Source organism: Podarcis cretensis, assembly GCF_951804945.1.
Source record: "Podarcis cretensis genome assembly, chromosome: 1".
In the NCBI taxonomy this organism is placed as follows: Eukaryota; Metazoa; Chordata; class Lepidosauria; order Squamata; family Lacertidae; genus Podarcis; species Podarcis cretensis.
The window spans coordinates 5,220,576-5,246,940 of record NC_137170.1 but is presented as its reverse complement, the minus strand read 5'-3'; the positions used below and the strand labels follow the sequence as shown (position 1 = coordinate 5,246,940).

Sequence of the window (26,365 nt, the reverse complement as noted above, 5' to 3'; positions counted from 1 at the left end):
CATCCTTCAAGGTCTCGGGTGCAGTCGCCGGCATCTCCAGGTAGCACTTGTCCGAAACCCTGGAGAGGCGCTGCCAGTCAGTGTTGGAAATACTGACCTACATAGACCAGTGGTCCAACTCTGCACAAGACATATGTCCCTAAGCAAATGAATACAGTGGTGCCTCGCAAGACGAAAAGAATCCGTTCCGCGAGTCTCTTTGTCTTGCGGTTTTTTCGTCTTGCGAAGCAACCCTATTAGCGGCTTAGCGGATTAGCGCTATTAGCGGCTATTAGCAGCTATTAGCGGCTTAGCGGCTTAGAAAAAGGGAGAAAAAAGCGAAAAAAATTGCAAGACTCGCAAGACGTTTTCGTCTTGCGAAGCAAGCCCATAGGGAAATTCGTCTTGCGAAGCGCCTCGAAAAACGGAAAACCCTTTCGTCTAGCGGGTTTTTCGTCTTGCGAGGCATTCGTCTTGCGGGACACCACTGTAGTAAGCCAGACTGAATGTAGTTTGAACCTAGGAGCAACAGCTTAAGCCTTTAAGAAAAACGAGGAAGGGCTGTAGAGCTCAGTGGTGCAACATTTGCTTTCCATGCAAAATGTCTTAATAATAATAATAATATTTTATTTATACCCCACCCTTCCTGGTTTAAAAACTGGGCTCAGGGCGGCTAACAACAAATTTAAAACACTTAATTATAAAAGCAGCATAAAAGACAGTATAAAAATATGAATAACAATAAAAATAAAAAATCAATCAGATAATCCCCAGGGCTAGCTGGCTGAATTGGTCCTGCTTGGGCCAGCGAGGAGGCCGGGGGATAATGAGCTGTGGGGTCTCAGAGCGGGTGATCTTCATAAAAGGGGGAAGGAAGAGAAGGGAAATAAAAGATCAGGCTGAATTCAAATTAAAGGCCAGGTGGAATAGCTCTGTCTTACAGGCCCGACGGAAGGAGGTTAAATCCTGCAGGGCCCTGGTCTCCTGGAACAGAGCATTCCACCAGGTCGGAGCCATCACTGAGAAGGCCCTGGCCCTGGTGGAGGATAGTCTGACTTCCTTAGGGCCTGGGACCTCTAAACTATGGTTATTCATGGACCTTAAGGTCCTCTGCGGGGCAGACCAGGAGAGGCAGTCCTGTAAATATGAGGGCCCTAAGTCTTGTGTTTGGTACTTGTCATTTCCATGTAAGGAGGGGCAGGGGAACTCCTGCCTGAATATTATATTATTATTATTATTATTATTATTATTATTATTATTATTCCTTCTTGTTGCCCTGGGCATTTTAGACTAATAGTTGCAGCCTCTTTTTTCTCTTTCGTTAGCTTCTCTGTTTTTAGCCTGCTTTTTCGTTCACACGTGTGTGTGTGTGTGTGTGTGTGTCCCAAAAAGAGGGAATGATCTCATCTCTTGCATTTGCGTGCAGCGGGAACTGTTCTTATACTTTCGTCCGGCAGCCTGGAATCCTCGGCTGAATCGCAGTTCAGAAACATTTTACACAAGTAACAACTTCGTTCCATCCGCTGGCACGAAGGCCGCCTTCTTCTGAGCGATGGTGTGCCTGAGTTGAGGGAATTTTTGTTGTTCTCAACTCCTCCACCATTAGAGGAGAAAACAGTTGCGAGTCAGGACAGGGGCAGAAATTCGATCCTGTTCTCCTTTGAAGCCAATTCTGCCCCATTCACACTTTCTGAGATGATACATGAACCAAACACACAGCCATCTTTCAAAATTCACGCGTTGGCGCATTTTGCTACTCAGCCCTCCAGCCGAGTAAGGAATGCATAGAATGGGTTAAAAGGTTCCTTTGAAAAAATGCTCACATTGACGACTATAACATTGAAAACACGCTTCCTTGTTTTTTCCTCACCTGAAAGAACTGTACAGTGGTACCTCAGGTTAAGAACTTAATTCGTTCCGGAGGTCCGTTCTTAACCTGAAACTGTTCTTAACCTGAAGCATTACTTTAGCTAATGGGGCCTCCTGCTGCTGCTGCGCTGCCGGAGCACGATTTCTGTTCTCATCCTGAAGCAAAGTTCTTAACCTGAAGCACTATTTCTGGGTTAGCGGAATCGTATGTAACCCGAGGTACCACTGTATGGTGAATATATCAAAAACAGCAGAGGCAAATGTTTGGCACACGAAGGGGTATGTTTTTAGGATACACCTTATTTTTGCGACTGTAAGTTGTTTCAGGCTGCTTTTAATGTTGCGTTTTTAGTCTTGTAATATGCCCTGGTACCTTAGGGCAAGGGGCAGGTAATAAGTAATAATAGGGACAATATTAGGGATAGTGTGCTTTGCAAAAGTGTGTCTATTGGGAGATAGGTAAAGAGACCCCTGACCATTAGGCCCAGTTGTGACCGACTCTGGGGTTGCGGCGCTCATCTCTCTTTATTGGCCGAGGGAGCCAGCGTACAGCTTCCAGGTCATGTGGCCAGCATGACTAAGCCGCTTCTGGCGAACCAGAGCAGCGCATGGAAACGCCGTTTACCTTCCCGCCAGAGCGGTACCTAATGATCTACTAGCACTTTGACGTGCTTTCGAACTGCTAGGTTGGCGGGAGCAGGGACCGAGCAATGGGAGTTCGCCCAGTTGCCGGGATTCGAACCTCCGACCAGTCACGTTGAAATGCTGAAGAATTTTCATGAGGATTTAAAAAGAAACAGAGAATCTCAAACTTATATGTAAATGTGGAGAACCAAACTTAAAGATTGGGGAAATGGGAAACAGAAATTGAGAGGGTTTCCCATTCCTAGTTGCTGGCCACCTCCTGTGTTCTATGTTTTTCTTTTAAAGGTGGGATTAAAACAATTATAACCGTAATTATTGGTTTGGGTGCAGTGTTTCTCAGCTGTGGTTGGACGAGGTCAGGGATGATGGGAGTTGTAGTCCAACACTGGGGGTAGGCCATGGCGAAGTTCTTCTCCCATCTTCTCGTGGCCAGCAGCATCTGAAGTTCCGTGTGCTTCTCATCCTTTCCAGTGATGGTACCCGTGGGAAGAGATGCTCAGATGCCCAGGCTGCTTGGCCGCAGGTGAGCAGGAGGAGGTGGAGGTGGAGCTGCTGGTCTCCGTGTGCCGTGACCCCGAGGTTCCCACGCAGTCTCCAAGCGGCTCGCTCAGACATCCACGGGGAAGGCCCGGAACACGATGAACAAATTGAACTTCCACAATAACAGAGTCATGCAGGACCGACGCAGCGTGTGTGTTTTCCTCCCCAACGACCATTCCCTCAACATCATCATAAACGTGAGTGAGCTGTCTCAAGGCTGCCTCTTTCTTGCCGTTCCTCGGGGGCCTGTCACAAGTACCGTATTTTTCGCTCTATAGGACGCACTGGACCATAGGAGGGGGAGAATGGGGGGGATTCTCCCCCTCTCTGCTCAGCACCCCTTCAGCGAAGCAGCAGGAGAAACAGAGCCCCTTCCATTTCTCCTCCCGCTTCACTGAAGGGGCGCTGCGCAGAGAGGGAAAACTCTGCAGCGCCTCTCCAGCGAAGCGAAGCCTGGAGAGCAAGAGGGATCGGTGTGCACAGACCCCTCTCGCTCTCCAGGCTTCAGGCGGCTATCCGCAAGGCTTTGGAGCACGGCGGGGACCCTTGCTGCGCTCCGAAGGCTTGCGGATAGCTGCCTGAAGCCCCCGGAGTGCAGCGGGCTTTCCCTGCGCTCCGGGGGCTTCAGGCAGCTTCAGTGAAAGCAACGCGAAACCTCCGGAACGCGGGGGGAGCTCTCCCTCTGTGCTTCGGAGGCTTTGCGTTGCTATCGCTGAAGCCAAGGAGCCTGCATTCGCTCCATAGGACGCACACACAATTCTCATTCATTTTTGGAGGGGGAAAAGTGCATCCTATAGAGCGAAAAATACGGTATGTGCCCCCCCCAAACTTTTCCCTCCCCCTTTCTGAGACTTGGGCGAAGTGGACCTTGCTCAAGCACTGTCTTGGTGTGTGGGGGGGGCATTACTCCCCCCCCCCCGGTCCAACTGTCTAGAGCGGGGTGGGCTATACTGGCAGGTCTCTGGGAAGGGGGGAAATTTGCAGTATTACCCTGGGCTTTGAAACCTAGGTGTGTTTGCAGGGCCCACCCTATTCATGGGGCTGCGATCTGTTTTAACTACTTTTCATTCTAAATCTTGAATAGCTCTGTAACCTGCTGGCAAAGGGCAGGTAATAAAACCATCGTCGTTGTCATTAGTCCGTCCCCCCCCCCCAAAAAAAAATTGAACTCGAAGCAATTTATAAAAGCAAAGGTGATAAACAAATTTAAAAGCAGCAATAAAATCAACCTAAAATAACAGTAACATACAGTGGTACCTTGGTTCTCATACTTAATTCATTCTGGAGGTCCGTTCCAAAACCAAAGCGTTCCAAAACCAAGGTGCTCTATCCCATAGAAAGGAATGCAAAATGGATTAATCCGTTCCAGATTAAAAACAACCCCTGAAACAGCAATTTAACGTGAATTTTACTAACGAGACCATTGATCCATAAAATGAAAGCAATAAACAATGTACTGCAGTCACAATCAATCAATCAATCAATCAGTAGCTGAACTGGGTTCCACACAGTCACAAAAACAAAACGAAAAGAGCCGCAGAAACAAAAAGGCAAAATGAATATCATAAACAGACAGACCTCAGCACAACACTCAAATCGGAAGCGTAACACTCAAAACGGAGCACGTTCGGCTTCCGAAAAAAGTTTGCAAACCGGAACACTTACTTCCGGGTTTGCAGTGTTTGGGTTCCAAGTGGTTTGAGTACCAAGGTGTTTGAGAACCAAGGGACCACTGTACATAAAAGAACAAACCCAAACCCCGCCCCTAAAAAAATATATTAAAAAATTAAATTAAAAAAATACACCTGACGCCTAAAAGCAGTGAGGGACCCAGGCATGCCTTCCTGGAGACAAACAGTCCATAAATGGGGAGCCACCACTGAGAAGTCCCGTTCTCATGTTGCCACCCTCCGTTCCTCCCTCAGAGGGGGCATGTGGAAGGGACTCTGATGGAGAGCACAGGGTCCAGGTTGGTTCACGTGGGGCGAGGGTGTCCTTGAAATATTGTGGTCCCGAGCTGCATAAGGCTTTCCAGGTAAAAACCTGCTGTTTGCATTGGGCCCAGAAGCAGCCAAAGCACCTGTGCCAAAACTGGTGTTACTCAGCAATCTGGCCACTGAATTCTCCACCAGCTGCAGTTTCCGAGCCACCTTTGAAGGCAGCCCCACCTATAACACATTGCAGTAGTCTAACCTAGAGACCATAGATGATAGATGTTAGGCTATCCCTGGCCGGTAGACAAGCAAAGAGTTTCTTACTCTTGATAGTTTAATTGCAACAACACAAAATGACTTTCCCCAGCCTGAATTATTAGGCTGCCGAAATGAAGAGCTGACAGTTTAAAAGGCCTGTCTCTCTCAACCCTTTCCTGACTGGCTTCTGCAATAGCCAGCCTTCTAAATTTTATCCAGAACAGTTTCGTTCCTGTCATTTCTTTCATGGGGTTTGGACCTGTGACCAGGGCCGGATTTAGGTCTGATGAGGCCCATAGCTACTGAAGGTAATGGGGCCCTTTATATGTCCAGCTGTCCTTTGTCAACAACAAATTGTCGCTGGTTCTTGTGTTGAATATATGCTATATGATCATTTAAGGACCTAATAGGTATCTTAAGCCATTTGCACATGTGGCCATGCGACCAGTCCATGCAGAATGTAGGCACCCTATATATAGAAAGGAGCAAACCAGTGATATTTTAGGGAGCAGGCTAGCAGGCCGGGCCCATGACTTACATCATAGGTGCCTACACAACACAAAACACTGTATGTAGGTTTTATTTTATTTGTTCTTTATCTTATATTTTGGAAATGTACATCCAGGTTTTTTTTCCCTTTACATTTTTTGGGGGGCCCCCAAGAAAGTGGGGCCCTAAGCTATAGCTTGTTTAGCTTATACGTAAATCAGGCACTGGCTGTGACCCAGAGAGGCCTGTGCTGTTCATGCTTGAAAAGAAGGGAAAGTTACAATTTTCACTCATTATATCCTTGCTGCTCACCCAAAAGCTCTTTATCTTGGCTGTGTGACTAGAACCTCCTTTTGGAAATGACAGGCGTTAAATTTAAAGGATCGCTGCATTGCATGCCCACCTCTCTCCCAAATTTTTCTCCCCTTGACAGGTTGATGTCCTATTTAGAAGTTCCCAAGCGATGATCCTTTAGAGCGTTTGCCTTCCCTTTGTTTCTCTGACAGGGCCATTTCTCCCACTCCACCCCTTCCTCTCTTCTTACATGCAACATTTTTTAGAGAGTTGCTTATGCGGCTGTTTTGAATTCTTCAATTATTAAGTGTCTGGCTTGGTGCCTTCTTGGCGAAGCGAGGGGGCCCTCAAAGCATTCAGAGCCTTGCTGGAAATTAGAATATTTTTTGCAGCGGATCTGCAAGCTTTATTTGCACGCTGTCTCCGTAATTGCCGCAAAATGGGCAGAAGCTGAGGCCTGACGACCGTGAGCAAATAACAGTCTCTCTAGATGTTTGGAACGGCTTTCCATCTCCCATGCTTCAAGCTTCTAAACAGAGCTGTTGAAATCGCAATGGGTTAAGCAAAATGGAAACCCTCTTGGGTCCGATGGATCTTGCAGTTCCCACCCTTCGCAATTAACTGCCTGGAAACGATATTTGAGATTCTAGTTATTCTAGTCTGGAATCATTAGTTTCGTTCTTGTTTTTTTTTCTTTTTAATATATTTTTATATATTAACCAGGCAGAGGGCCTTCTCGGTAGTGGCACCCGCCCTGTGGAACGCCCTCCCACCAGATGTCAAAGAGAGCAACAACTACCAGACTTTTAGAAGACATCTGAAGGCAGCCCTGTTCAGGGAACTTTTTAATGTGTGACATCTTAGTGTATTTTTGGTCTTTGAGGAAGCTGCCCAGAGTGGCTGGGGAAACCCAGCCAGATGGGTGGGGTACAAATAATAAATTATTATTATTATTATTATTATTATTAACAGGATGCAACCAAAGGTGTAGCCCTCTAAACAGCAAGGAGAAGTTAGCATAGAGATAAAGGTTCAGGGATGGTCTGGGAACCTTGCAAGTTCCTCGCTCTGTTTGCCAGTGGCGTAGCGTGGGGGGTGCAGGGGGGGCCGGCCGCACCGGGCGCAACATCTGGGGGTTAGGGAAATCCACGGGTCAGGGGGCGCAAATCCACGGGTTAGGGGGCGCAAATTACTTGCCTTGCCCCGGGTGCTGATAACCCACGCTACGCCACTGCTGTTTGCCCATGCAAAGCTCTGATTTGGCCACAGTGATCCATGCGACGGTCACCTCCAGGCTTGATTATTGTAACTCACTCTACGCAGGGCTGTCCGTGAAGCTGACCGAGAAACTCCAGCGGGTGCAGAATACTGTGGCGAGACTCCTTACGGGGTCCTTGCCGTGGGAGCACATTCATCCAGTGCTTTACCAACTGCACTGGCTCCCGGTGGAGTACAGGGTCAGGTTTAAGGTGCTGGTTTTGACCTTCAAAGCCCTATGCGGCCTAGGACCCACGTACCTACAGGACCACCTCTCCTGGTATGCCCCACGAAGGACCTTAAGGTCCACAAATGACAACACCTTGGAGGTCCCAAGTCTCAAGGTGGTTCGATTGGTCTCAACTAGGGCCAGGGCCTTTTCAGCACTGGCTCCAACTTGGTGGAATGCTCTGTCACAAGAGACCAGGGCCCTGCAGGACTTGACATCTTTCCGCAGGGCCTGCAAGACAGAGCTGTTCCACCTGGCCTTTGGTATGGACTCAGTCTGACCCTTATGTTTCCCTACCCTTATGGTTTTGATCTATGGGCTACTTTTAAAATGAGGCTGCATTTTAAATAGCATTTTAAACCTGTATTTTAAATTGTGTTTTTTCCCCTTCCCTATTCTGTTTTTATTGTAATTTTACTGGTGTTAGCCACCCTGAGCCCAGCTCTGGGCGGGGAGGGTGGGGCATAAATAAAAATTTATTATTCTTATTATTCTGAAAGCTCAGTTGCATCCATGCGTCTTACAATTATAAAACTGCTTTTACATGCTGCATAACGTCTTGTGTTCTTTTGCTGTTTGCTGCCTGGGTGTTCTCTGAATTCTGAACGTCTTACAAATCCTGAAATAAATAAATGGGTCTTCCTGTATCATCCCTCCAGAAGTCGCGCTCCAAATAACTGCCTTTTCCTTCATCACCCTCTCCCCCTTGTAGGTCAAAATATTGTGCCATGAGTTATTGGTCCAGGTGTGTGACCTCTTACGGCTGAAGGACTGTCACCTCTTCGGACTCAGCGTCATTCAGAGTAAGTCCCGAGAGGAGAGTTTGGCTTCCTTCCACTCTCTTCACATCTGCCATGCTGCTCAGTGACCTTCAGCTAGACCCATTGCTGCTCCCTCGCTCAGTGAGCACTCAGCGCAACATTTCTGCCGCCACAGCCGATGTGCGGAAGCGCCTCTCAGTAAAGGATGTTGCGTGTCGAGGTCCCCAGGGCCACCCCAATTACTCACACATCACACCAATATTTAAGGCTTAAGGTTTTTGGCATAATTTTGGCCACAACTTTATTAAAATACAGTGGTGCCCCGCAAGACGAATGCCTCACAAGACGGAAAACCCGCTAGACGAAAGGGTTTTCCGTTTTGGAGGTGCTTCGCAAAACGGATTTCCTATGGGCTTGCTTCGCAAGGCGAAAATGTCTTGCGAGTTCCTGCGGGGGTTTCCCCCCCCTTTTCTAAGCCGCTTATCAGCTGATCCGCTAAGCCCCTAAGCCGCTTATCAGCTGATCCGCTAAGCCCCTAAGCCGCTAATAGCGCTAATCCGCTAAGCTGCTAATGGGCTTGCTTCGCAAGACGAAAAAAACGCAAGACGAAGAGACTCGCGGAACGGATTCTTTTCGTCTTGCGAGGCACCACTGTACAATCATGTGAGTGGTTGCTTAGGCATTGGTTGTGACTAGCTGCCCCCACCGTGGGGGACAGTCTGACATTCCGCACGCCTGCGAAAGTCAGAAAAGGGGAATACGCTTGGGGCTAGCGACGGAGCAGGGAACCCGCCCTCAGCCCACCCCAAATGCAGCCAGGAGCTCTTGCAGTGGCCCGAGCCCCCTTGACAGGGTGGACAAGCAATAGTTAGCCCCCGATTCCTTTAACGGAATCCCTTGCAGCAGCAGCAGCAGCAGCAGCATTAGAGGGGCAGGCACAGCCAATCCATGCCCCCCAACCAACCAAACCATAAACCAATGCCTAACCGCAACCTTACAAGTTGTGACGATTTGCTACGCAGTAGGCAAAAACCAAATGGCCCCAGCCAATCAGCCAGATGGACAAAATTCCTACCGGGCCCCTGCCCCAAATGCAGACGACCCCATGACAGGCATAGCAAGGTCAAGCGAACAACCCTAATTCTAGGGAGGGGGGGGACGGGCAATCCGATGCACGGGCGAAAAGAGGAAGCCCTAGCCTTGTGCAAGGAGTTTTAGCATTTCTGGCTGTCAATCAACAAATGGCAACATTAACTTCTTCCCAGCGACAAGGGAAGCCCAATCGCATCAGTGGCCAGCAGTCAATTAGCCCGCCCCACAACTTTGGAGTGTCCTGGCCGCCCCCACCGCAACACGTGCTCTCCATGAAGGAGAACACGCTTTCTCGGATGTGGTGCGGCTGTAGATCTGAATCACCACATTTGCTAACCGTAGTTACCTCGAGCCACGGTCCATAGCTATCGTTAGAAGCTGGTTTCTGGCTAATCCTGTAGTTCAGGAATGGGGAAACGGTGGCCCTCCAGATCTTTGTTGGACTACAGTTCTCATCATCCCTGGCCATTGGCCATGCTGCCTGGGGATGATGGGAGTTGCAGTCCATAATGGTTGGGAGTTGGCAAACCACAGTTAGCAGTTGAATGCAGTTGGAACCCTAAACCATGGGTAGGCACACTAAGGCCCGGGGGCCGGATCCGGCACGATCGCCGCCTAAATCCGGCCTGCGGACAGTCCAGCAATCAGTGTGTTTTTACATGAGTAGGATGTGGTCCTTTTATTTAAAATGCATCTCTGGGTTATTTGTGGGGCCTGCCTGGTGTTTTTACATGAGTAGAATATGTGCTTTTATTTACCGTATTTTTCACTCCATAGGATGCACTTTTTCCCCTCCAAAAATTAAGGGGAAATGTGTGTGTGTCCTATGGAGCGAATGCAGGCTCCTTGGCTTCAGCGATAGCAACGCGAAGCCTCCGAAGCGCAGAGGGAGCTTCCACACCGACCCCTCTCGCTCTCCAGGCTTCAGGGATAGCCGCCTGAAGCCTTCGGATCACAGCGCAAGTTCCCGCTGTGCTCCGGAGGCTTCGGTTTCCTTTTGCTGAAGCTGGGTGAGCAAGACTCTCCTGGCTTCAGCAGAGAGGGAGAGCTGCGCAGCGCCTCTTCAGCCAAGCGGGAAGAGAAATGGAAGGGGCTCTGTTTCTCCTGCTGCTTCGCTGAAGGGGCGCTGAGCAGAGAGGGGGAGAATTTTTTTCCCTTGTTCTCCCCCTCTAAAACAAGGTGCATCCTATGGTCCGGTGCGTCCTATAAAGCGAAAAATACGGTAAAATGCACCTCTGAGTTATTTGTGGGTTATAGGAATTCATTCATTATTTTTTTTTCAAAATATAGTCCGGCCCCCCACAAGGTCTGAGGGACAGTGGACCGGCCCCCTGCTGAAAAAGTTTGCTGACCCCTGCCCTAAACCGTGGCTGGTTCCTAAAGTGGAAAGGAGAGAGAGTTAGTTGCAGAAGAAGGGAAGAGAAAGGAGGGAATCTCTGGCCATGAGAGGAGTTTGGTTAGCACTGTACTGCATTCAGCGCACCAGCATCAAATCAAAAGCACAGGAAGTTTGACAATGGGGTATCGCTTAAAAGGAATGAGGCGTTTTGCAGAACCCTCGTGGGCAAAGGCATCTAATTGTCCCTGTGCCATTTCCTGTGTTGTTTCTTATCAGGAACAAGTAAACATGCAAAAAAAAAAAAAAAAACCTTCAGCTAAGCGTGTTTATTTTTGATTTAAAATATTTTTATTAAATCTATTTTTATTTAAAAATATTAAAAATAACACTGGGCAAGATGTACTGCAAAAGACGAGTATAAAATACATTTTGAAAGTAAGTACCACAAAGAGCAAGGGACGTGGGTGGCGCTGTGGGTTAAACCACAGAGCCTAGGACTTGCCGATCAGAAGGTTGGCGGTTCGAATCCCCGCGACGGGGTGAGCTCCCATTGCTCAGTCCCAGCTCCTGCCAACCTAGCAGTTCGAAAGCACGTCAAAGTGCAAGTAGATAAATAGGTACCGCTACGGCAGGAAGGTAAATGGTGTTTCCGTGCGCTGCTCTGGTTTGCCAGAAGCAGCTTAATCCTGCTGGCCACATGACCCGGAAGCTGTACGCCGGCTCCCTTGGCCAGTAAAGCGAGATGAGCACCGCAACCCCAGAGTCAGCCACAACTGGACCTAATGGTCAGGGGTCCCTTTACCTTCCCTTTACCTTACCACAAAGAGCAGCTCGTTGGGGAATCTGCCCCCCCCCAGCAGAAACTGCTAAAATGCTGCCTTTGTGAACTTCAATACTGTGGTTCTTGTTGGCTGCGGGTGCCGAATTGTCCCTGCTTTTTAGAGGAACGCCGGGAGAGTCCCTGCAACAGGCCTGCTGTCTAATCTCAGCTTCCCATTTCTTCCCACGGCATAGACAACGAGCACGTCTATATGGAGCTGTCCCAAAAGCTCTGCAAGTACTGTCCGAAAGAGTGGAAGAAAGAAGCCAGTAAGGTAAGGGCTCTGGTTTCACCTCCGCTTCTGAATCCCAGTTGCGTGGCGAGTTCCTGCCCCCCCCCTTTCCCCCCTTTCCCCACCCTGTTCCTCATAGGAGGCCGTGGTCTGGGCTGCAACCGGGGACGCGTCCTGGCCTCCCTGTTGATCCTAATCGGAAGAGAAACCAGAAATCTCTTTTGCTGTTGCGGGCTGCAGCGGCGGTTCCTGAAACAAACTGGAATACATCTATTTACAGATAGGTAGCCGTGTTGGTCTGCCATAGTCAAAACAAAATAAAAAAATTCCTTCCAGTAGCACCTTGAAGACCAACTAAGTTAGTTCTTGGTATGAGCTTTCGTGTGCATGCACACTTCTTCAGATACACTGAAACAGAAGTCACCAGACCCTTCTATATAGTGAGAAGGTGGGGAGGGGTATTACTCAGAAGGGTGGTGGGAATGGGTGATTGGCAGATAGCTGTGATGAGCCTGTGGACGACTCTTAACAACTGCAATAGGTCTTACAGGAAAAAGAAAGGGGTGAGAAGGTGAAAAATGGCTTTGTCATGTATCATCACAGCTATCTGTGACTTCTGTTTCAGTGTATCTGAAGAAGTGTGCATGCACACGAAAGCTCATACCAAGAACTAACTTAGTTGGTCTTTAAGGTGCTACTGGAAGGAATTTTTTGTCCTTGTTTTGGATACATCTATATCATGCTGATGGTTATTACCGGATGATCCCTTGGGAGGCGCCCTACCGCCCGAGGAACCCGATTTTGACCTGAGGGAGCGAGAAAACTGGGATCAGGTTAGGGGGCGGGTAGCAGAAGCCGTTCCCGGCGGGGCAGTGCCGGAACCTGAGGTACTACGGAAAAATCTTGGCTAGCTGTGGCGCGGGAAAGAGGAAGAGCCTTGGCCGCACCAGACCTAAATGCGCGAGGCCATGCCCCGGCTGGCCCAGGGATGACGCGTCCGAGGATTCCCTGGCATTGCGGGGGCTGGAGGCAGCCCCCGCGAGCGTGGGGGAGGGGAGGGGCATGAAGCCCGCAACCCCACCTCCTCTCTAGCTCAGAAGTGGCTTTGCCAGAAACTGCAGGAAGGGGAGAATGATTCTCTTGCACTCAGATCCCACTCGCCGGTTTCCCAGTAGGCGCACCTGGGCTGGCCCAAATGGGATACTGGCCTGATCCGACGAGCTCTTCTTGCTTGTTCTTACGTTGCCGTAGCGTGAGCTGGCCACCGGAAGCGCCTGTTTCAATTTATCCTCACCAGATTTAAGCAGGAAGAACCGGCGGCTTCATTTTATTTTTTTATTTTTTAAATAATTTTTATTAACTGGCCAATCACATCAAATTAAATCACATCATATAAATTCCAAATTACAAAGCCAAATTTTAAAATTTTGTTGGGGGAACCCATACTTCAAGATCCAAAGGGGGATTTAGATCATCTTCTTATTACTGCGTTAATGTCCAAATCAGTCCCAATCAGTCCAAACAAAGTTCATAATTCTATCCAGTCTTATCTTGGTGTTGCCACATCATATCTTGTTCGTATAATTTCTCTTTTTCCTTTACGATCTCTTCTGTTAGTCTCCTTAAGCCGATAGCGGCTTCATTTTAGCAACCTCTGAGAGCTCTCTGACATCCTGGAACAAAGATGCTTTTTCCCAGAGCAAAGGAGTTGCAATTAGAAGCTTAAATTATCTGAAGCCAGTTTGCAGAGCTTTAAACAGGCATGTTTTTTTGGGACTACAATTCCCATCATCCCTGACCACTGGTTGTGTTAGCTAGGGATGATGGGAGTTGTAGTCCCCAAACATCTGGAGGGCCAAGTTTAGCCATGCCTGCTTTAAGACAACCAGATGAGAGTCAAAACAGAAAGTATCTTCCTCCCCTCTCTAAGAAAGGACGGCTGGGAGCTCTGAGCTGCTTAGCCGTTCAAAGCCCGGCTCTTTGGAAACATATAGCATCCCGTAGCCTCACTGCAGATGGTGACAGCAGCCACGAAATTAAGAGACGCCTGCTTCTTGGGAGGAAAGCAATGACAAACCTAGACAGCATCTTAAAAAGTAGAGACATCACCTTGCCAACAAAGGTCCGTATAGTAAAAGCTATGGTTTTCCCAGTAGTGATGTATGGAAGCGAGAGCTGGACCATAAAGAAGGCAGATCGCCGAAGAATTGATTCCTTTGAATTATGGTGCTGGAGGAGACTCTTGAGAGTCCCATGGACTGCAAGAAGAACAAACCGATCCATTCTTAAGGAAATCAGCCCTGAGTGCTCACTGGAAGGACAGATCGTGAAGCTGAGGCTCCAATACTTTGGCCACCTCATGAGAAGAGAAGACTCCTTGGAAAAGACCCTGATGTTGGGAAAGATGGAGGGCACAAGGAGAAGGGGACGACAGAGGACGAGATGGTTGGACAGTGTTCTCGAAGCTACAAACATGAGTCTGACCAAACTGCGGGAGGCAGTGGAAGACAGGAGGGCCTGGCGTGCTCTGGCCCAGGGGGTCACGAAGAGTCGGACACGACTAAACGACTAAACAACAACAGCCTCAGCTGTCGAGGGCGGCTTGGTGTTGAAACTCCAGCCTGCCCCTGAGACAAATTGCCGGCGTATGGGGGACGTCTCAGAAAACTGTCTTTAAGGACCTCTGAGATTTAGCCTCGGCCCCAAAAGACAGCGCGGCCGCATCCAGCTGCTGCCTCTTCCTCCAGACAGATGGGTTTCGTGTCAAAGCAGCAAAAGGTCGGGTCTGGTTTTCTGGTAGCAGATAACGAAAAGGGCACACAGATCAAGGCTGAATCTGAAGCTCAGGTTACGGGCAGATCTGAAGCTCAGGTTATACCCTCCCAGTGTAGCTGGTGGTGAAAACTGTTTTTGCAAAAAGCCAGATCAGCCCAGCACCTTTGCTGCCAAGGGGACAATTGCTCCTTTGCCAAATGCATCCCAGCATTAAGACACTGCTCCTGCTGGGGTTCAGTATTCTTAGGGGGTGAGGGAGAAGATGTCTTCTGGAGGGGGGGTCCTTCTCCCTCCCTGACTCAAGCAGAAGGCTGATCCTTTTTTTTGCCTTTGGTTGCAGGGTATAGACCAGTTTGGGCCCCCCATGATCATTCACTTCCGAGTCCAGTATTACGTGGAAAACGGCCGGCTGATCAGGTAATGGGGAAAGGGGGCTTTTGTGAGGGGGGGGGAGCAGAGGAAAATTGTTGCCGAAAGCCTTGTTGGCAAAGAGCCACATGGAAGAAAAAGTGGGCCTTATGGTGGCCCACAATTTATTTATTTTAAAAGCTGCTCTTTTAAAAGTTCTTATTGATAAAACAGTTGCATGTCAATTGTTGTTGTTGTTGTTTTCTTTTTAGTGTTTATATTATTAACTTGTATGATATAGATTTGTTTTTTTAATGTCGGTTTTTGTGTTTTGTGTGTTGTTATTTTTCAATATTTTTCGTGTTGTTGTGTGGAAAATACTAATAAAAAAATTATAATAATAATAATAAAAAGTTTACAAGGAAGAAGCAACCGACCCCAGCAAAAGACATCCATGTTTTCTGCCTGTCTGCTTCTCCCCTGCCGCTCTTCGTTTACATCCCTCTTCCTTTCTCTCCCTCTCCTTCCAGCGACCGAACCGCCCGCTACTATTATTACTGGCACCTAAGGAAGCAAGTACTCCGCTCGCAGAGCCTCCTTCGCGAGGAAGCCTATTTCCTGCTAGCAGCCTTCGCCCTGCAAGCCGACCTGGGCAACTTCAAAAGGAACAAGCACTATGGGAAATACTTTGAACCCGAAGCTTACTTCCCCGCCTGGGTAGGAGACCCTCTTCCTTCGAGCCCAGGCTCTCTCTCTCTCTCTCCCGCAATCCCCTTCATCTCTCCCCCAGTGCCTAAACACAAGCTGTGTTGCCATAGCTCTGAAGACCACCCGTCCTCCGAGCCGTTCCAGACAGCACGAGGGGTTTGTGGGCGGGTGCATCTGTCAGCCGGAAAATATGCCGAAGTGGGGCTTTCCAGCTTGGCTGGGATCGAGTTGCCTTTTGCAGAAATCTGGTGACGCTGTCTGTTTTGGCTTTCCCCTCGGAGGAGAGCGCCAATACCATAGCTGTCAACTTACAGATTTGAAAATAAGGGACCAGCAGCCTCGGAAATAAGGGATCAGCAGCCAAAATAAGGGGTTTTCGGACCACGGGTATGTTCAACTTCTGAGCCCCTCCGAGCCAAAGGCAGAAAGCCCAGCCAGCAGCCAAACGAAGCCTCAAGCGGTGGTTCCCACAGCGCAGCAACCCGGCAAAGGGGATGCAGCAGGGGAAACCACCGTCACCTCTCCGCTGGGAAGCGCTGAGCAAAGGCGAGTCCCCAGGCAACGCGGCCGATTTGATTGACACAAGGCATGCAAGCTCCACCCCCCAGTCATTCTTAGACTCCTTATTGGGTGAGCAACGCAGCCAAGCAACACAGTTGGAGCTTCCCTCCTCCCTGGCCGGCAGGGAGGGAGGGAGGGAGAGGAGCTGCTTCCTTTGAAACCCGGGAAATTTAAGGGACATCATCAATAAGGGACAGCAGCGGGACACGGCACTGGGATAAGGGACTGTCCCGCCAAATAAGGGACGGTTGACAGCTATGGCCAATGTGCCTGTTGGTTTTGGTGTTTTGTTTTTCGCCAGCTCCGTTCGCAGCGGCCATAGCAGTGCTTGGGGACTGGATGCGTGAACATAGGAACCTGCCCGAGACGCTTGGTCCATCTAGTTCAGTGCTGCCCGCACTGGCTGGCAGCAGCTGGACAGGATTTTGGGCAGGAGGCTCTCCCCGACCCTGCCTGGGGGTGCCATTGAGGGTTGAGTGGCTCTCTGTTCATGGATGTTCCTGCATTTTAGGGGTTGGTCTAGATGACCCTCAGGGGTCCCTTCCAGCTCTACAATTCTATGGTTGAACCTGCAACCTTCTGCTTGCAAGTTCTGCCCCTGCGCTGTGGCCCTTCCTGCCCTGCCCTGCCCTCCAAACTTCCTAGGCACATGGGAAGCTGCCTCATACCCAGCCAGATCGTGGGTCCATCAGTCGTTTGCATTCCCAACCTGCATTTAATAATAATAATAATAATTTATTTATATCCCGCCCTCCCCAGCCAAAGACGGGCTCAGAGCGGCTAACAACAGTAAAAGGAACACAGTTTAAAGCACTGCAGTCACTGCTTCCCTCGAAAAATTCTGGGAGCTGTAGTCCGTTAAGGGTGCTGAGCATTGTTAGGAAACCCCCTTTTCGGCTCGCCGAACTACAACTCCCAGAGTTCCCTGGGAAGAGGCAGAGCCAGATTTAAGTTTGATTTGGCCCTAAACTCCTGAAGGTAATGGGGCCCTTTATATGTCCAGCTGTCCTTTGTCAACAACAAATTGTTGGCTGTTTTTTGTGTGTTGAATATATGCTATATGGTAATTTATGGACCTAATAGGTATCTAATGCCATTTGCACATAACAAAATATGTATTTTATCAAAGTAATTGTTGAACTGAAATACAATTAAGAAGAAGTATATTTGGGGGGGGGCAAGAAAGTGGGGCCCTAAGCTATAGCTTGTTTAGCTTGTACAGTACTTAAATCTGGCACTGGGAAGAGGGGTTGGTTTTTAAGCCACTCTGGGTGGGAATTGTAGCTCATTCAGGGAAAGGGGGGGTCTCTTAACAACTCTCAACACCCATAACAAACTACAGCTCCCAGGATGCTTTGCAGGAGGCCATAGCTGTTTAAAACGGGATGGCAGTGCTTTAAATGTATTGTAAGGCAGTGGCTCTCAGGAAGGGCTGTGTGGCTCGGGGACAGCGCACTTGCTTCTCATGGTGAAGCCAGGGCCCTGGAGAAGGTGCTGCTGGTCAGTGTAGACAACACTAAATTAGTCGTACCAATAAGCCTTTCTGGGCACAAGGCAGTTCCCTCTGCATGTTCTATGCTCTTACGTCTCCTTCGGTCAGTCAGCTCCTCCTTGGAAATTCCCACCCATAAAATTTATCCTGGCTGTGTGTGTCTGTCTGTGGATGAACGGTCATTTGGAAACCCAAGTGTGCACTTTGTACAAGCTTGTCTTCCCCTGCTCTGGAGGGCAGGACTCGAACCCATGGCTTCAAGTTGCAAGAAAGGAGATTCCGGCAGAGGTTGGGGGGGGGTATCGGTCATGGATGCTTTAGCTGAAATTCCCGCATTAAAGGAGGCATAGCTGCCAGCTCCCTGGGTGCCTGGGCACCCACAAAATTCCCCATGATTGGGGCCGGGCACCCACAAATTTCAGTGCCAGGGCCATGCACGCTGCATGACACCCATGGCCCCAGGCACCCATGGTTGCAGGGCCAAGCTAGCTCTCCTGGCAGGGGGTTGGACTAGATGGCCCTTGGGGTCCCTTCATAGCTGTCAACTTTTCCCCTTTATTGCGAGGAATCCTTTTGGAATAAGGGAATTTCCCTTTTAAAAAAGGGATACGTTGACAGCTACGGGTCCCTTCCAACTCTACGATTCTATGACACACCAGTAAAACACAGCAGACCTGCAACTTTCGCAGGATTTACCTACACGATTGCAGCGTTGTGCGAGTAAGCAGGCAGCGACCATGTCGTGCCTGTTGAGGCTTTCTGTGGATATTAGCGCAAACCAAAAGGGCGGCTTGGTGTGTTTGACCAACCCGTCTCAGGCTTCAAGTTCATCCGACTCCCAAGCCAGCCCTCACTGCAAACGTGTCGGCTAAGAGGATTACATGCTTGCAGCAAGGTTGACTCACTATTTCCATTTTAAGCACCCAGGAGTGTTTAGCATCTCCTCTGCATTAAGGGCGGGGGGGGGGGGGGAGAGAGACAACAGCTCAGACTTCAGATAGCAGACACAACCGCTGGGATGAGACAGGCGTTCTGAAATGAAAACACATTCCAGAGTCTAAAAAGCCACTTGGCAAAAAAAAGCATCCTCTGTACCTTCACTCTCCAGGAGAAATATAAACATGTAAGTGTTCTGTTGCACACACATACCCCAAAACCCAGATTCTGCATTTTAGGAAATGCATGCTCTCGGTTGCATAAACAGCCTTGTCATTCACCAGCCCCTGAATTAAAGGCAGTACAGTACAATGGCATCTTACGTGGGGGTTTGGTTCCAGGGGTCCCACATGTACACAAAAAGGCACATAATAATAATAATAATAATAATAATAATAATAATAATAATAATAATAATAATAATATAGTAGTAATAATTATACCCCGCCCATCTGGCTGAGTTTTCCCCAGCCACTCTGGGCGACTTCCAATCAAGTGTTAAAAACATTACAGCATTAAATATTAAAAACTTCCCTAAACAGGGCTGCCTTCAGATGTCTTTTAAAAAGAAGATAGCTGCTTATTTCTGTCACATCTGAAGGGAGGGCGTTCCACAGGGCGGGCACCAGTACTGAGAAGGCCCTCTGTCTGGTTCCCTGTAGCTTTGCTTCTTGCAATGAGGGAACCGCCAGAAGGCCCTCTGAGCTGCTGGACCTCAGTGTCCAGGCTGAACGATGGGGGTGGAGATGCTCCTTCAGATATACTGGACCGGGGCCGTTTAGGGCTTTAAAGGTCAGCACCAACACTTTGAATTGTGCTCAGAAATGTACTGGGAGCCAGTGTAGATCTTTCAAGACCGGAGTTATGTGGTCTCGGCCACCGCTCCCAGTCACCAGTCTAGCTGCCGCATTCTGGATTAATTGCAGTTTCTGGGTCAACTTCAAAGGTAGCCCCACGTAGAAGGCATTGCAGTAGTCCAAGTGGGAGATAACTAGAGCATGCACCACTCTGGTGAGACAGTCCGCAGGCAAGGAGGGTCTCATCCTGCGTACCAGATGGAGCTGGTAGACAGCCACCCTGGAAACAGAATTAACCTGCGCCTCCATGGACAGCTGTGAGTCTAAAATGACTCCCAGGCTGCGCACCTGGTCCTTCAGGGGCACAGTTACCCCATTCAGGACCAGGGAGCCCCCCACATACTTGAATAATGCCGTGCATTATTATAGAAGTATCCCTTCCCAAGGATACTTGCCCTTCTGGAGCTGGCGTGCTGAGTGGGCCTTGCCCAAAAGCAAGGGAGAAATCTTTAAAGCCATCCTTTTTGCTCTGTGCCTTGCTCACCTGGTACGGCTTGCTCAGTGCACCATCTCCAGCATGCTCTTGCGAGATCTCGTGTGACCGTGCCCATTCTTCCAGAGCCTGCACCCCGAGAGGGCTTTACACGGCAAGCAAGGTAGATAAGCTCTTTCCACACTGGGGGAAAAAAACCTTGTGTGCATTTAATTTGTGCAGTTTTAACCAGCCAAAACTGTGCGATAGATAAATAAATCCGCTTGCTTCCCCCAAAGCAACGCTGTTGAGAATTGCAAACATTTATTTACACGCTGAAAGCCTTGCTGTAGACACTCGTATTTGTGACTTTAGAAAAAGGGAGGTAAGCTGGAGAAGAGGGGATGAGGGTGGCGCTGTGGGTTAAACCACAGAGCCTAGCACTTGCCGATCAGAAGGTCGGCAGTTCGAATCCCTGCGACGGAGTGATCTCCTGTTGTTCGGTCCCTGCTGCTGCCAACCTAGCAGTTCGAAAGCACGTCAAAGTGCAAGTAGATAAATAGGTACCGCTCCGGCGGGAAGGTAAACGGCGCTTCCGTGCACTGCTCTTGTTCGCCAGAAGCGGCTTAGTCCTGCTGGCCCCATGACCCGGAATCTGTACGCCGGCTCCCTCGGCCAATAAAGCGAGATGAGTGTGCAACCCCAGAGTCGGCCATGACTGGACCTAATGTTCAAGGGTCCCTTTACCTTTATGCTGGAGAAGACTTCAGCTGCTCTTTTAAATGAAAGGAGAAGAACCTCTGGGAAGAGGTGTTCCCTAAGACAGGTAGTTGAGGACTTGTGTCCTCTGGATGGTGCTGAACTACAACTCCCATAATTCCTGGCTATCAGAGACGTTGGCTGGGGTCGTACAGTAAGCCTGCAACTGCACACATTTAACTTGTGCACATTTATCTCAGTGAAGACCTTACTTGGAAGATCAATACAACCCAGGTGTTTAAGAAAGCCCAACAGAGACTCCATCTCCTCAGAGTATTGCGAAAGAATGATGTCAATCAACATTTGACGATCTCCTTCTACCGGTCCACAATAGAAAGTGTCCTTTCCAACTGCATCACGGTGTGGTCTGCTGGTTTGACATCAACTGATAGGAAGTGCCTATAGAGGGTGGTGAATACAGCACAAGATATTATGGGCTGTCCCATGAATCCGCTGGATGAAATAGCAGAAGAATGTTGCCTCAGGAGAGTGAGGAAAATTCTCAGGGATGATTCACACCCTGGCTGGCACTTTCTGGATCTCCTGCCCTCGGGGAGAAGATATAAAAGCAGGATTTGTCGCACCAACAGGGTAAAGAACAGCTTCCATCCGTGGGCTGTTAGGCTGCGGAATAAAAAGATAACAACAGGGCAACTGTCAGTAAACGAGGGGAATTAAGTCTAAGAGAGCTGAGTGGGGGTGCTCATGTAATCTCACTGTATACAAGTTGTAGAAGTGACAATAAAGTACTTCAATTTAGCTTGACACACGTGGCAGGGGGAAAAATATGGAAAGGGTAAAGATTCTGGAAAAGGGACGCGGGTGGCGCTGTGGGTAAAACCTCAGCGCCTAGGACTTGCCGATCGCATGGTCGGCAGTTCGAATCCCCGCAGCGGGGTGAGCTCCCGTCGTTCAGTCCCAGCTCCTGCCCACCTAGCAGTTCGAAAGCACAATTAAGTGCAAGTAGATAAATAGGTACCGCTTTATAGCGGGAAGGTAAACGGCGTTTCCGTGTGCTGCTCTGGTGCCGGTTCGCCAGAGCAGCTTCGTCACACTGGCCACATGACCCGGAAGTGTCTGCGGACAGCGCTGGCTCCCGGCCTCTAGAGTGAGATGAGTGCACAACCCTAGAGTCTGTCAAGACTGGCCCGTACGGGCAGGGGTACCTTTACCTTTTACCTTTTTAAAGGTTCTGGGGGAAATGACTTTGGCAGTCCCACTTGCCATGTGTTTTGAGTATGTGCTGTTTTGGCTTTAGGTGGCATCCATGGAACCTAACCCCCGCATAACTTGCAGGCTTGCTCCAGTTGGAAGCATCTTGAGGGCACTGGGATTTGGGAAGGCTGTGTCAAGTCGTCTCTGGTCCACTGTTATTTCGCCTAGCAAACCTGAGATTCCCAGCCAGGCGCAATTAACACCCAGCGCCCCTTCTCTCTCTCTCTCTCTCTCTCTCTCTCTCTCTCTCGGCAGGTGGTGGCAAAGAGAGGAAAGGACTATATCCTGAAGCACATTCCCATCATGCACAAGGACCAGTGCACCCTGACGGCCTCCGAGGCCCATCTGAAGTACATCAAGGAAGCTGTCCGGCTTGATGACGTGGCCGTGCATTATTATAGATTGTATAAGGTACAGGGGGGGGGCAGAATCGAACGGGTCCTGTTAGGCAAGGCAAGAGCCGCTGATCAGTTTGTGTCCTCCATTTGGGAAGGCGAAAAAAATTTCGTGTCCCTGGTCATTATTCTCTCTCCCCCTCCTGGCCCCAAAACAATAGGTTTTGACATATAAACGGCTCAGGACCGCAATACCTCCAAGACCGCCTCTTTCCATATGAACCTGTCCAGACCTTGAGATCATCTTCTGAGGCCCTTCTGCTTTGTGTGCCTCCTCCTCTAGAGGTCCAGAGGGTGGCAACCTGAGAACGGGGCCTTCTCTGCGGTGGCTCCCCGTCTGTAGGATGCTCTCCCCAGGGAAGTTTGCCTGGCGCCTTCATTACACACCATTAGGAGCCAGGCAAAAATGTTCCTTTTAAAAGAGGCCTTTGGTTGATCTGTTTGACATCCTATACTCTTTTAAAATGTGGCTTTTTTCTGGGGCAGTGTTAATTGGGTTGTTGTTTTTATTCTGATTATATATGTTGTGAACTTTTCTGGGAACCACCCTGAGACCACCAGGTATAGGGCGGTATATAAACTATAATAATAATAATAATAATAATAATAATAATAATAATAATACAGTCACACCTCTAGTTAAGTTCAGTTCAGGTTGTGTCCCGCGGTAACCCGGAAGTACCGGAAAGGGTTACTTCCTGGTTTCGCCGCTCGCGCATGCGCAGTCGCTCAAAATGATGGCATGCGCAGAAGCGGCGAATCGCGGCACGCGCAGACGCTCATGTTGCGAACGGGGCTCCAGGACGCATCCCGTTTGCAACCCGAGGTACCACTGTAATAATAATAATAAGGTTGCAAGGTCTGATTATGGAGGCCATTATTCATCTTGGCCACCAGGCTTTAGCCCTCGCTTCTGGAGGACAGCTGCATTTCAGAGGGGAGGGTGTTGCAAAATCGCAGGGGGCCGTGCTAGACAATTAGGGGTCCTTTCCAACCCTGCAGTTCTGTGTTTCTGTGAAAAGCTGGGGCGCTAGCAGCAAGCAAACGTCTCCCAGACCAATCTTCATATCCAGGCACTGGCCAATAGAGGGCTAGAATTTGGAACGGGATTGTGAGGGAAGCCAGCGAGGTGTGGCCCTTGTGCTAACTGGTGCTGCTGGGAGTTGTGGTCTGAAACATCTGGAGGGCGCCGGGTTGGGGAACGATGCTCTGTAAATCCACACACAACCTTGCTCTGAAGAATCGGGGGGCCCCTCTTTTTTCTCCATGTCTGAACGCTCCTTTTCCCAAGTAAAACAGCCGTTCGAATTGTGTGTGCGAGGTGAGGGCTTTGTAAAAGGGCAAAAAGAGTCATGATCATTTCTTTCTCGCAGGACAAGAAGGAAATCGAGGCCTCCCTCACCCTAGGGATTACCACTCGAGGCATCCAGATATTCCAGGTACGAGCCTCCAAAACATTACATACTGTTCAGATGGCTTCTTGTTTTCCCAGACTTAAGCCGGCTCGCTTTCAGCAGGCTAAACTCTGCATGGATTCTGGGATTTGGATTTCCAGGGTGGGGGATGATGATTCACAGTCCTTCTGACTCTTGAGGCTTGCCTGAAAGCAGGTAACTTGTCTCCATGCTGGAAAGTCCAGGTTTTGGATGGTAGAGGTGCAGAAAGAGATGGGGAGAGTTTTCTGAAACCTAAGATGTGCACAGATGTACCATTTTAGAAAAGATGTACCTTTTTAGGAAAGATGTACCTTTTTAGGAAAAAAAGACCACTGACATTTCTGCTCCCGTGGGATAACACACACACACAAACACTTCGCAGTCCATTCTCCTACTTGGCTGCCTACCTTGGACCTCCCATTTTATACTGTAAAATTCTGCAAATGGTAAATATATTCAGCTATCGTGGCTGCCGGGACGTGGGTGGCGCTGTGGGTTAAACCACAGAGCCTAGGACTTGCCGATCAGAAGGTCGGCGGTTCGAATCCCCACGACAGGGTGAGCTCCTGTTGCTCGGTCCCTGCTCCTGCCAACCTAGCAGTTCGAAAGCACAAAAGTGCAAGTAGATAAATAGGTACCGCTCCGGCGGGAAGGTAAATGGTGTTTCCGTGCGCTGCTCTGATTCGCTAGAAGCTGCTTAGTCATGCTAGCCACATGACCCAGAAGCTGTACGCCGGCTCCCTCGACCAATAAAGCGAGATGAGCGCCGTAACCCCAGAGTCGGCCACGACTGGACCTAATGGTCAGGGGTCCCTTTACCTTTATCATGGCTTCCAGCTCATTTCTGCACCCATTCTGTCTTTAAACCCCTGAGCAACTTAGGCCCCAAATAGCTTGAAAAAACCCTTCCCTACAGACCCCCTTGGCTGTTAAAATCATCAGAGGGGTCTCTCGGTAGTCCCACCTCCCTCAGAAGTTCACAGCTGTGGTGGCGACAGCCTAGGAGAGGGTCTTCTGTGTGGTGGCCCCTAACCTGTGGAAATTCCTCACCAGGGAGGTGCATCCTTCATTGTACACTGAAGACACATCCCTGGTGCCTGAGACATGTGTTTTCAGGGCCTGTTCCTGTGATTGTAATCTGCTTTAACTGTTTTTTAGTTTTACATTGCTGTAACCCACCACGGCACCTCGGGTGGCGCTGTGGGTAAAAGCCTCAGCGCCTAGGACTTGCTGATCAAAAGGTCAGCGGTTTGAATCCCCGCGGCGGGGTGCGCTCCCGTCGCTCGGTCCCAGCGCCTGCCAACCTAGCAGTTCGAAAGCACCCCTGGGTGCAAGTAGATAAATAGGGACCGCTTACCAGCGGGAAGGTAAACAGCGTTCCGTGTGCTGTGCTGGTTCGTCAGATGCAGCTTGTCACGCTGGCCACGTGACCCGGAAGTGTCTGCGGACAGCGCTGGCTCCCGGCCTATAGAGTGAGATGAGCGCACAACCCTAGAGTCGTACACAACTGGCCCGTACGGGAAGGGGTACCTTTATCTTTTTAACCCACCACGAGGGGGACGAGGGTGGCGCTGTGGGTAAAACCTCAGTGCCTAGGACTTGCTGATCGCAAGGTCGGCGGTTCGAATCCCCATGGCGGGGTGAGCTCCCGTCTTTCGGTCCCAGCTCCTGCCCACCTAGCAGTTCGAAAGCACCCCTAAGTGCAAGTAGATAAATAGGTACCACTCCCGCGGGATAGGAAAACGGCGTTTCCGTGTGCGGCGCTGGCTTGCCAGATGCCGCTAAGTGACGCTGGCCACGTGACCCAGAAGTGTCTCCGGACAGCGCCGGCTCCCGGCCTCTTGAGCGAGATGAGCGCGCAACCCTAGAGTCGGACACGACTGGCCCGTACGGGCAGGGCTACCTTTACCTTTACCTTTAACCCACCACGAGGCATGCTAGGGAAGGGCAGGTAAGAAATATAATGATTGTCGTTGTCTCTCTCTCCCCCCCCCCCTTTTCTTCCTTCCCAGAATGTAAACAGCGAAAGGCAGTTGCTTTATGACTTCCCTTGGACGAATGTGGGGAAACTCGTGTTTGTGGTGAGTAGGGAGACACCAAAGTCAGACTCGCCTTTCAGTTCCTTGCGAATATTCTGCCTGTGGCACAGATTTGCACGACAGGTTTTCTTGGGGCCCACGCTTGGGGTAACCTCGTGCAATTTCGGTCACTTCACCTCAAAATGGAGATTGTAGGAAAGGTCAAGGGGGAAGGATGGTGAGGCAAGCTAACATATTTTTTTGGAAAGGTTTAGTTTGGCCGGGGGGGAGGGAAGGCAAGTAAAGTTGGGGACGCAACCGGAGAGTATAATGTGAAGAAAATACAGTGGTGCCTCGCAAGACGAAAAGAATCCGTTCCGCGAGTCTCTTCGTCTAGCAGTTTTTTCGTCTTGCGAAGCAAGCCCATTGACGGATTAGCGGTTTAGCGGCTTTTAGCGGATCAGCTGATAAGCGGCTTAGCGGCTTAGAAAAAGGGGGGGAAAGGGAAAAAAACCCGCAGGAACTCGCAAGACATTTTCGTCTTGCAAAGCAAGCCCATAGGAAATTTGTTTTGGATGGGCAGGCACCTCCAAAACGGAAAACTCTTTCGTCTAGCGAGTTTTCCGTCTTGCGAGGCATTCGTCTTGTGGGACACCACTGTACAAAAGAAAGTATTTATCTAAACAGCGCGTGGTTATGTGCAAGGGACATGGGG

At 49.6% G+C, this 26,365-nt stretch overlaps 1 protein-coding gene across 4 annotated transcripts in view; it reads left to right on the top strand.

Moving 5' to 3' along the window:
* Window positions 1–26,365, top strand: part of FRMD6 (FERM domain containing 6) — a 157,887-nt gene that overhangs the window by 112,606 nt on the left and 18,916 nt on the right. For all 4 annotated transcript variants that reach the window (XM_079995511.1, XM_079995509.1, XM_079995510.1 and 1 more), the window contains 8 exons: window positions 2,965–3,230; window positions 8,207–8,297; window positions 11,701–11,780; window positions 14,854–14,930; window positions 15,392–15,578; window positions 22,057–22,212; window positions 23,570–23,635; window positions 25,645–25,713. In XM_079995511.1, the coding sequence (XP_079851637.1) occupies window positions 3,132–3,230; window positions 8,207–8,297; window positions 11,701–11,780; window positions 14,854–14,930; window positions 15,392–15,578; window positions 22,057–22,212; window positions 23,570–23,635; window positions 25,645–25,713 (825 nt within the window). In that variant the 5' untranslated portion in view covers window positions 2,965–3,131. The remainder of the gene's footprint in view (window positions 1–2,964; window positions 3,231–8,206; window positions 8,298–11,700; window positions 11,781–14,853; window positions 14,931–15,391; window positions 15,579–22,056; window positions 22,213–23,569; window positions 23,636–25,644; window positions 25,714–26,365) is intronic.